Here is a 12,488-nt window from a genome sequence, read left to right on the forward strand (position 1 = left end):
TGGCCTTGTGTCAGGCCTGAGCCTCTGAGGTGGAAGAGCTGAGTTCAGGACGCTGGTCCACCAGAGACCTCCCGGCCCCACATAATGTCGGTCGGCGAGAGCTCTCCCAGAGATCTCCATCTCAACGCTAAGACGCAGCTCCATCCAATGGCCAGCAAGCTCCAGTGCTGGATGCCCCATGCAGGACAGGAACCCCACCCCACCCATTAGCAGAGAGGCTGCCTAAAATAATACTAAGATCACAGACACCCCAAAACATACCACTAGATGCAGCCCTGCCCACCAGAACACAGGCACCAGTCGCCTCCACGAGGAAGCCTACACAAGCCACTGAACCAAACTTACCCACTGGGGGCAGACACCAAAAACAATGGGAACTATGAACCTGCAGCCTGCGAAAAGGAGACCCCAAACACAGTAAGTGAAGCAAAATGAGAAGACAGAGAAATATGCAGCAGATGAAGGAACGAGGTAAAAACCCACCAGCCTAACCAAATGAAGAGGAAATAGGCAGTCTACCTGAAAAAGAATTCAAAGTAATGATAGTAAAGATGATCCAAAATCTTGGAAATAAAATGGAGAAAGTACAAGAAATGTTTAACAGGGACCTAGAAGAACTAAAGAGTAAACGAACAGTGATGAACAGCACAATAAATGAAATTAAAAATTCTCTACAAGGAATCAATAGCAGAATAACTGAGGCAGAAGAAAGGATAAGTGACCTGGAAGATAAAATAGTGGAAATAACTACCGCAGAGCAAGATAAACAAAAAAGAATGAAAAGAATTGAGGACAGTCTCAGAGACCTCTGGGACAACATAAAAATGCATCAACATTTGAATTATAGCAGTCCCAGAAGAACAAGAGAAAAAGGGACTGAGAAAATATTTGAAGAGATTATAGTTAAAAACTTCCCTAAACACGCCAAGACACATATTAATCAAACTTTCAAAAATTAAACACACAGAAAATGTATAAAAAGCAACAAGGGAAAAGCAACAAATAACATACAGGGCAATCCCCGTAAGGTTAACAGCTGATCTTTCAGCAGAAACTCTGCAAGCCAGAAGGGAGTGGCAGGACATATTTAAAATGATGAAAGGGAAAAACCTGCAACCAAGATTACTCTACCCAGCAAGGAACTCATTCAGATTTGACAGAAATTAAAACCTTTACAGACAAGCAAAAGTTAAGAGAATTCACCACCAAACCAGCTTTACAACAAATGCTAAAGGAATTTCTCTAGGCAGGAAACAAAAGAGAAGGAAAAGACCTCCAAAAACAAACCCAAAACAATTCAGAAAATGGTAATAGGAACATACATTATCAAGAATTACCTTAAATGTAAATGGATTAAATGCTCCAACCAAAAGACCTAGACTGGCTGAATGGATACGAAGACAAGACCTGTATATATGCTGTCTACAAGAGACCCATTTCATACCTAGGGACACATACAGACTGAAAATGAGGGGATGGAAAAGATAGTCCATGCAAATGGAAATCAAAAGAAAGCTGGAGTTGCAATTCTCACATCAGACAAAATAGTCTTTAAAACAAAGACTATTACAAGAGACAAAGAAGGACAAACTCAGAGGTAAAATGCTGAAAATATTCCCTTTAAGAAGAAAGCAGGGGATGCGGGTTTGTGCCCCGGTCCGGGAAGATCCCAAATGCCGCAGAGCGGTTAGGCCTGTGAGCCATGGCCGCTGAGCCTGCGCGTCCGGAGCCTGTGCTCCGCAATGGGAGAGGCCACACAGTGAGAGGCCCGCATACAGCAAAAAAAAAAAAAAAAAAAAAGAAATTCTAGGGAATTATTAACATAAAATCCAAAATCCTAGCTACTTTGGTGGTAGTGTGGAGTAGGGGCGAGAGGAAGATGTGACCACTGCAGACCTGAACAGAGCTCTTCTAATGTCCTGGTACATTTTCCATCTTAACCTGAGCTGTGGGAATATCGATTTCCTTTTTATTATTATTTACATTGTATCTCACTTTTAGGCAACTTATATAGGATGTTCACAATAAAATGGTTTTAATGAGTAAATGAGAGACGTACCACAGTGAATAAAGATTGAAGAACAGTTGTTGAAGATGCTTGTTTGTCAAGGATCTGAGTTAGTAGGCAGTTTTCCAGAAGTTCATGCGATCATGGGTGAGCACAGCTCTTTACATATGCGATGTTATTTGTCTTATTGTATCCAAAAAAGTGGAATTGGTAACACATTTCCCTTCCTTCAGGTAAAATTACAGGAGGATGAGGGTAAAAGACAAAACTCACCAAGTCCCTCAGTGATGGTTAATAGGGTCAGTCAATATTTTTCTCTTTGGAGAACTGCATATTGGAGTAGATTAGGAATTTCAAATAATCATCTAAAACTGTATTAATAGTTTCAAAGGATTTTTGACATTAGAGGAGACAAAATATCATTGATTTAATACACAAAAGAATTTTTATGAAGAGAATTTAGTTTAAAAGATCAGCAAATTCTGTGGAAAACTATTAGGCTGTGTCTACATGACTACTAAAAATCATTGATTTCAGTTATAAGAAAATGTCTCCAAAAGTTAGTTTTCCAAATTTAACCACATGTTACTCAATAAAGAGAAGGGTATGTCATGGACGTCAACTCCGGAGTTGTTATCCAGATCGGCTGACTGTATTCAAGGCTTAAGATTCCACACTCTAAATTAAGAATTGGTCTCTCCTTCCTTATTTTGGTTCTGAATCTATTTTTATTTTTATTCCTATTTTAGCTCTACTTTATCTCAGACCATCTTAATTCTATGAAATGACAAAAAGATTCTTTGCTAATCAGTTTCTAGAAATCTAAAATAGAACTTAAGTTGCTTTCCATCCTGAATGAATCTCTCCCTTCTCTCTGAAGTATGACTTTAATTTCAAAAGAACAAACTGCATCTTGATGCAGGTTTCTTCAGTCATTGAAATGGCCTCTGCTTTTACTGTACATGTATCACAATGTTAAAAATTAAAACTGCTGTGATAGGAGAAGACATGATTATTTAGTTTTTGGTATACTTACCTCAGTTTTCTGTATTTCAGCTTTCTGAATAAGGTTTATAAAATAAAGTTTAGACAGTGCCATGAATGTGGTAAACTGTTTTTTTAAAATAAGAAATTGGTATTTTTATTTGGTTATTTATTTTTAACAGGAATCTTATCTCATTAAATCTCTCTTTTTCTTCCTTATGTCTGTTTTTCTTAGTGGTATTTTCTTTATGCTGTGCTGAATATCACGTCTGATCTCAGAATTATGAGAAACATTGATAAGATTTTTTAGTATCCGGTGTGTGCCATCTAAGTTTGTAAATAGACTAGAATGAGTTGGTATGTGGTAAAGATGAGATGCTATTAATTAAAAGATAAGCCAAGGAAACATGTTATTTTGTTATGATTTGAAAAGCCAGATATCGACAGACTTACTTCATTCTTAGGAGAGTGTACTGGGAAATTAATGGCAAAACACTCCTATTTTTATGGTGCTTGTTTCTTTCCTTTTGACAGGAGCTTTAAAAAATCATATAAAGTAAGGGATGAGATGATTACCTCCACTTTTAAAAATATAAATAAAATATCTAGTGAAGACTTTGTAAGAAGAGATGGTGTGAAATCTTCAGCATGCAAAAATAATTTCTGAGAAACGACCTCTTACACACTCAAACCGTTAACAGTTTTCCCCAGCCATCCATAAAAATTGTGTTGTATTTTGTGTTTGAATTAATAAAATAGGTTCCAATAGCTATATCTATAATGCTTTACCTTTCTTTTAAAATTGAAGTATAGTTGATTTACAGTGTTGTGTTAGTTTTAGGTGTACAGCACAGTGATTCAGTTATATAGATATATTCTTTAATGCTTTACCTTAACCTAAATTCTTATGGCACACTGTGTTTTGTACTCTAATGTGCTAATTTTTAGAACAGCTGAAAAATTATTACAAGCTGTAAAGCTTATTGTTATTTTCTTTCTTGACTGTGCCATCTGTCAGAAACAGAAGCAAAGATAAAAATCTCTGAGCCATGAAAGATTCTCCATTGCTTAATCTGCCTTCTAAGGAAACACATCTACATGGAAAACAAAATTAATGCTGCATTTCAAAGAGAATCTTTGTTACTTCATTGCAGGTGGGGAACCCAAGGAGATTTTACCACTACTCATCCACGGCCTGTGGTCAAAGTAAAACTCTTCACGGAAAGCACTGGGGTCTTGGCCCTTGAAGATAAAGAACTGGGAAGGGTGAGTTATGGTCAGCTCCGTGTTTCCCAGAGAGCACAGTTTTAACTTCTCTTGATTTAGAGTTAAGGTGGACCAGTATGCAGTGTGTAAACCTTCTGTTTGTACGTTAATAGTTTATTTGTAATTTCCCACGAGCCCAGCTCACAGCTCTGATTTACTAAACATAATTGCTGTAATGGAGAAAGTATTGTGATAGGCCTTGGTGTTTAAGGGGAACACATAAGGTCCTAGTCACTGACTGAGTCATTCTTGTCACATGTACTCCACTGGCCAATGAGTGAATGGTATAGGCCAACTTGTCCTTCTTGGTGAAAGGTAACCCTAATTCAAACATTTCTGTCCGTGGGTTACAAGCAACCTCTTTATATTTGAAGTCATCTGCTCTTTATGTTCGTTGTGATTAGATTGATTACAGAATATCTCAACTGTATTTATCTCTTGTACCTCTCTCATTTTCCCTGTGAGAAGGTCTTCGCCACACACCTTTTAGCATAGAATTGTTTTTTTCCTATAGTCACCTCCTCATACCTATAATATATTTATCCTCTAATCCAGTATCTCTCAGCTTCTTCTGACATTACGGTAGATGTGTGATCTTAACACCTCTCTGTGAAAGATTATCTGCAGTTTTGTTTACGAGGTAGATGTGTTCCAGTGAGTAGACTATAAAGTTATCTTCTGTAATGTGGATCTATTTTACCCAGACCTGAGCACTGCTTTCATATATATTTTCCAGAAAATAAAGCCTTAAGAAATTTTACTTGAAAATTTCTGGTAATGGTGGATAGCTGGTGTGATGCTAGGTGTCGAAGGATGCTAGGATTCGTGTGTATGTTGGATTTTTTTCCCCCTAAAGTTGGGATTTCTGTTCATTTCAAGTCTTCCTCCTTTTCTGTATCCTTTGCACCTTTGAAGTTTTTTCATTTCTAGGGATTTCATGAATCGATACCCACACTCCAGAAATTGTGAGTCTGCATTCATATGCTAGATTTCCTCTTCTGTTTCCCTGTTATGTGTATTTCTTAATACCTAAGAGAGCTAAACCATAATGTTTGTTCATTCATGTACTTATATATTTGTGCATTTATTCATTCAACAAAGGTATACAGGTGGCATAATCTAAGAGAAGAACCCTAGAGACTGCATGTGGTCTGATGGATTTGTGAATCAGGGTTTCTCATTTAAATTATTATTGCATTCATTTTACCTTGTTTCCTTATTGTAACTATTTTTCACTGTGTGATAGCAGCCATTTTAAGTCTGAAGCTATAATGTAATTTAAGGTATTTTTAATTTATTTTTTAGCTCTCTAGATAGATAGATAGATATAGATATCTATATATATAAAAGCAATTTTTAAATTATGTACATGAGTGGTATATCTTCCAATCAGTTGTATATCTGAGAAAGACCTCATGCTCCCCTGTTCTGTGATACATGAAAGACAATTTTTCTATCTGTATAAGAGTCTCTCAACCTCAGCACTATTGATGTTCTGAGTAGGATAATTCTTCGTTGTTAGGAGCACTCCTGTGCATTTTATATTTGGTAGCATTCCTGACCAGTCAATATATGCCAGTAGTCTCGTCCCCTCTTAAGTAAAGATGGTAAGAAATGTCTCCAGACGTTGCCAAGTGTCCCCTGGGAGCACCCCTGCTTGAGATCCATAGATCTATGCTAATGACCTCAGTAGGTTCCATGATTATAAATGTTTTTTGGGGTTAATAACTTCCAATTTTTAAATTAGTTTTCTGGAGCTTCAGATTTGTATATTCAACTTGCCTACTTGGTATTTCTAATTGTGTATTAACAGATATCTCACACTAAATATTTTTGAAATAAGAACTTTTGATTAGCAACCCCATCAAGTCTTCCATAGGGGCCATTGTCAAGCAAGTGACCTCAGCATGCCCTTTTTTTTCTTCTTCTTTGACCCTAATACTCCATCTGTTTGCAAGTTTTGCCAGCTTTTTCTTAAATTTATACTGAGTATGTTCACACTTTAACATTTCCTTGACCGTAATTCAAGACATCATTATTTTTCACTAGTAATAGTCAGCTTACTGCTTCCTCATTTGTCATCTCGTCCCTTCTGATCCAGCGTTCACATCTCAGCCACTATGACCTATTGAAAATTCAAAACAGAATCACCTCATTCTGTCCTTAAAATCTTCCACTGTCTCCTCAGTTATTTGGAGCAGAGAATCAGACTCCTCATGATAGTGTCATATGGCCCAAGAAGGGCTGTCAAATGGGGACCCTGGACAAGCAGCATCAGCAGCACCTGGAAACTTGTTAGAAACGCAAGTTCTCAGGCACATCTATTGGAACAGAAACCTGGGGGTGGGGTGCTGCAATCTGTTCTAACAAGGCCGCCTCATAATTTGGACACACACCAACACTGAAGAACTCGGCTCTGCATGAACTGATCTCTCTCCAAATTCATCTCCTGTTACACCCTCCTTGCTTACTGTCATTCCTCCTTCATGTTTCTTTCTGTTCCTCAAACATATCAGACTCCTTCTTGGTTTACACTTTGGGTCTTTAGATGTGTTATAATCTGACCACATGTGTGCAATTAGAAGAAAATTAGAAGAGAATGGTGGTCATCACTGGAGGGTAGAGCTACTGGTAATGTTTTCTATATATTTACCTACTTTTATACTTAGAAACAGTAACAACATTTTAATTTGAAGAAAAAGGCCTTACATCATCTGAGCTTTGTAGTCTAAAATGATACAACTCTTGTATCTGGGGATCTTAGTTTAGTGAAGTTTTTTAATTAAAATTTTGTGCGGTATTTGAAAGATGAGTAACACAGCCTTTAAAATAGATGTATAGCACAAGAAGATACAGTAAATGGATATAACACAAGAAAACTGACAGTAACAAAAGCTGACAAGGATTCAAATCAACAAACTTAATCTTTGCTGGCAGAAATGAGAAGTTGTACAGCCACCGTGGAATACAACTTGCCAGTTTCTTATAAAGTTAAACTTAGACTTACCATATAGCCCATCAACTGCCCTCCTAGGTATTTACCCAGGGGTTTATACAGTTCATGTCCACACAAAACCTGCATGTGAATGTTTGTAACGGCTTTATTCATAATCGCAAAAAACTGGAAGCAGTAACATGTCATTCAACAGAGTAATGGATAAATTGTGGTACATCTATAGAGTGGAATACTATTCAGCAGTAAAAAAAAAAAATGAACTACTAATTCATGCAACAACGTAGATGAAACTTAAATGCAAGTGAAGGAAGTCAGACCCAAAAGACTACATAATGTAGGATTTGTTCTAAAAAAAGACAACATTATAGAAACAGAGAACAGGTGAGTGGTTGCCATGGATTGACCCAGGGGGGGAAGTGGTTGGCTGAAAAGGGGTGTACAGGGATCTTTCAAGGTGAAGGAATTTTTCTGTGTGATACTGGGTATTGGATATATGAATGTATGTATTTGCCTAAACACATAGAACTGTACATCACAGGAGGAGATCAATCAAGATGGAGGAGTAAGAGAATGTGGAACTCACATGTGTTTGATAAACACATCAGAAATACACCTACATGTGGAACCGTTCTCACTGAAAACTAACTGGAAACTGGCAGAAGTACTCCTATACAACCAAGGCTGTAAGAAAGATACACATATAATCAGGTAGGAAGGGAAGAAAAACGATCAGGTTGGGACTTGTGTGCCTGGAAGGAAACTTAGAGGAAAAGGGAGAATACATGGCTGGACACCTGCCCTGAGGAATGAGCAGTGAGAGCCACAGATTAGACACCCCAGTCCCAGGGTCCTAAACAGGGGACATGAACCCCCTTGGCTGGTTGGAGGCTCTGGGAACAGGAGGGCTAACAGGAGGGCTCTGGGAACACTGGACTCGGCTTGTGGGCAACACGAGCACACTGGCTTGCCCCCCAAGGCAGGGTGAAGAGAGGGCTGCTCTAGCAGCTGCCAGGTTTCCCAAGACATGGGATCTTGGGCAGCCGTGACTGGGGAGAAGACTCAACTGTGGGACACGGAAACTGCCAGGTACTGGGGCAGAGCCTGGGTGAGGGGGTGGCAGCCATTGTTGGCACTTACTTAAGTAGCCCATCAAAAGCAGCCCAGATCTCTATGGCAGCCACTCCACCACAGCTCACCACCCCCATACATGCTCAGAGTCCATGTGGGTCCCCCCTGCCCTGCAGTGTTGCTCCACCACAGGGTGAGGGTGGCAGAGGCTGGGGAGAGTGATCAGCTGTTAGGGACAGAGGGATTTGCACCTGAGGCTGTGTCTGAGCAGAGCGAGGGAAACTATCGTGGGTGCCTGCACAGGCAGCATGGCAGAGAAAGCTTGGACTTCTGTCTGAGGCAGACAGGAGCAGAGAGCCCCCAAGGGCCCCATTTGCTTCAGCACTACCCCCTCTGGGGCAAGGGTCCCCAGTGCAGGGAGAGGCATAAACACATACTTAAAGGGAATAGAGCCACCTCAGGCCTGACCCTCAGGGAGTCTGCTCTAGCAACTTGGGATCAGACCACTCCCCCCAATAGGGTGTTGCTGGCCACTGAGCAGAGGGGAGGTCCTGCCTCACACCTGGCTCTAGCCCCTCCATCTCCGGCCCCACCCCCTACCAAGGTCATAGCTGCCAGAACACCCTGAGGAAAGATATGACTTGCATCCTCATCAAATCCAGCTCTCCTACCAAAGGCATTGGACACAGTCTATATGGGGACTCTCCCACATAAGAATACTCCTTCAGGACCACAATAGGTAACTGTTTCACCTAAATTCATAGAGACAGAGAAAGTTCACCAAAACGAGAAGGTAGAGGGATTGCTCTCAATTGAAAGAGCAAGAGAAAACCTCAACAATTTGCAATTGAAACAAACAATTTGCCAGATAAAGAATTCAAAATATTGGTAATAAAAATGTTAACTAAATTAGGGAAAAGAATAGATATACACAGTGAAAATTTTAACAAGTTAAAAAATAGAAAGACCCAATCAGAAATGAATTCAATACCTGAAATTAAAAAACACACACACACACACAAGAAGGTATGAATAGCACTCTGAATGATACAGAAGAATGAGTAAGTGATCTGGAAGATAGAATAATGGAAATCACCCAATCAGAGCAGCAAAAAGAAAAACAAATTTAAAAAAATAAGAATAAGAGATCTCTGGGATAATATTAAGCCCACCGATACTTGCATTATAGGGGTCCGAGAATGGAGAAGAGAGAAGGGGATTGAAAATGTATTTGAGGAAACTATGGCTGAAAACTTTCCAAACCTGAGCAAGGAAATAAATATCCAAGTATTAGAAACACAGAGGATTCCAAACATGATGACCTCAAACAGACCCACACCAAGATATATCATAATTAGAATGGCAAAAGATAAAGAATTATAAATGCAGCAAGAGAAGAAGAGTCAAATACAAGGGAATCCCCATAAGGCTATCAGCTGACTTCTCTGCAGGAACTTTGCAGGGAGTGACATGATATATTCAATATCCTGAAAGGGAAAAACTTGTAACCTAGGATACTCTACCCAGCAAGATTATCATTTAGAATACAAAAGGAACTTCTCAGGCAACCAGAAACTAAGAGTTCATCAGTACTAAGCCTATCCTAAAAAATGTTAAAGTGTCTTTAAGTGGAAAGATAGGAATCTATAGGAGAAGGAAAATCCCACTAGGAAAGGCAAATATATAGTAAGGACTGAGGATCAACCACTTACATAAGCCAGTACAAAGATTAAAAGACAAAAATTGTAAAAGCAACTATAACTACAATCAACTGTAAAGGGATACGTGTGAAAATGTAAAATATGACATTAAAAATGGTGCGGAGGAGGGGAGTAAAAAATGTGGCTCTTTTAGAGTGTGTTTGAACTTAAAATGACTACTGGTTTAAAACAAGTAGATACATGAACCTCACAGTAACCATAAATTAAAAACCTACCAACGAAGAAAAAGGAACACAACCATACTACTAAGGAAAATCAAACCACAATGGAAGAAGCAAGAAGAAATGAACAGGGAAGAGCTATAAAAACAACAGAAGAACAAGTAATAAAAGGCAATAAGTAGGTACCTATCAATAGCTATTTTAAATGTCCATGGACTAAGTACTCCAATCAAAAGACATAGGGTGGCTCTTTGGATAATACAAGAGACTCACTTCACAGCTGAAGACACACAGACAGAAAGTGAGGGAATGGAAAGAGATATTTTATACAAATGGAAACAAAATGGGGGTAGCAATAGTCATATCAGACAAAATAAGACTTTAAAACAAAGTCTTTAACAAACCACAAAGAAGGGCATTATATAGTGATAAATTGCTCGATACAAGAGGAGAATATTACTCTCATTAACATGTATGCACCCAATACAGGAGCACCTAAACATACAAAGCAAATACTAACACATAAAGGGAGACACTGACAGTAATACAATAATGATAGGGGACTTTAACACCCCACTGACATCAATGGACAGATCATCCAGACAGAAAATAAGGCAACAGTGGCTTTAAATGACACAATAAACCAGTTGGACATAGTAGATATTTACAGGACATTACATCCAAAAACAGAATACACATTCTTTTCAAATGCACATGCACGTGGAACATTCTCCAGGATAGATTATATGCTAGGCCACAAACCAAGTCTAAACAAATTTGAGAGGATGGAAATTATATCAAGCATTTTTTTGGACCACAATGGTATGAAACGAAGTCAATTATAGAAAACAAATGAGAAAAGAACAAAGACGTGCAGACTTAAAAAACATGCTATTAAAAAACAATGGATTGGACTTCCCCAGTGGTGCAGTGGTTAAGAATCCACCTGCCACTGCAGGGGACATGGGTTCGATCCCTGGTCTGGGAAGATCCCACATGCTGTGAAGCAGCTAAGCCCGTGTGCCAAACCACTGAGCCTGCGCTCTAGAGCCTGCGTGCTGCAACTGTTGAAGCCCGCCCGCCTAGAGCCTGTCCTCAGCAACAAGAGAAGCCACTGCAATGAGAAGCCTGTGCACCACAACAAACAGTAGCCCCTGCTCACCGCAACTAGAGGAAGCCTGCGCACATCAACAAAGACCCAGTGCAGCCACAAAAAAAAAAAAGGTCAATGAAGAACTCAAAAAGGAAATCATATGTGAAATCTAAAAAATAAAACAAACGGGTATAGCAAAACAGAAACAAACTCATAGGAAACAAACCAGTGGCTACCAGCAAAGACAGGGAAGTGGGGAGGGGCAAGATAGGGGTATGGGATTAAGAGATACAAATTACTATGTATTGATATAAAATAGATAAGAAGGATATATTGTATAGCACAGGGAATTTTAGCCATTTTCTTGTAATAATTTATAACCTGTAAAAATACTGAACCACTATGCTGTATACCTGAAACTAATTTAATATTGTAAATCAACCATACTTCAATAAATAAAAAGAACTGTACATCATAAAGCATGTACTTTAATGTATGCCGATTAACACAGATGAACTTAGTTGTATTACAAGGTACAACATAACTGCACTGAAAGGAGTGGTGAGAAATGTACACCTAAGCAATATAAGAGAAAAACAGTAACCTGCAAACACTACCTTAACCAAGTAATGAAGATTAACACTGCCATTGATGCCACATAGCTATCATGTACTCCTGTTACGATGTTATGAGAACGGCACGTTTCACCTCTGTGATATTCTTTCTGAAAACCCCAACTTAAACCCAGTTTAATTATGATGGAAATATCAGACAAAACCAGACTAGGGGACACTGTACAGGGTAATTGGCTAGTATTTTTCTAGTCTGTCTAGGTATAAAAACAAGACTCAGAAACTGTCACACACAGATCAGAAGAGACTAAGGAGACATGACAATTAAATGCGATGTGGTGTCTTGGATTGGGTCTTGGAATAGAGAAGACTGATGGAAAAACCCATGGAATCCAAATAGAGTCTGGGGTTTAGTTAAGAGTAATGTAACAATGTATGTTTCACGCTTTTCGCAGAAGTACTATGGTATCATGTTAATTATGGGGGAAACTCTGAGAGGTATACAGGAACTTTCAATAATATTTTTGCAACTTTTCTGTAAATTTTTGAAATTATTTCAGAATGTAAAGCTTAGTTTTAAAAAGATTTGTAATAAAAAAGGCTTTTCAGCATTTTTTTCCCAAAATGCTTCAGCTTATATTTTCTAAGAGACAGACATT

General features: G+C 38.7%; 1 protein-coding gene across 2 annotated transcripts in view; it reads left to right on the plus strand.

Annotated features, from left to right (window-relative positions):
* CADPS2 (calcium dependent secretion activator 2) overlaps positions 1 to 12,488 on the plus strand; it is a 497,272-nt gene that overhangs the window by 232,651 nt on the left and 252,133 nt on the right. For both annotated transcript variants that reach the window (XM_022582192.3, XM_022582255.3), the window contains exon 7: positions 4,147 to 4,258. In XM_022582192.3, the coding sequence (XP_022437900.2) occupies positions 4,147 to 4,258 (112 nt within the window). The remainder of the gene's footprint in view (positions 1 to 4,146; positions 4,259 to 12,488) is intronic.

Source organism: Delphinapterus leucas, chromosome 9 (assembly GCF_059928025.1).
Source record: "Delphinapterus leucas isolate spDelLeu-1000000601 "Yukka" chromosome 9, BTC_Dleu_Yukka2, whole genome shotgun sequence".
Lineage (NCBI taxonomy): Eukaryota > Metazoa > Chordata > Mammalia > Artiodactyla > Monodontidae > Delphinapterus > Delphinapterus leucas.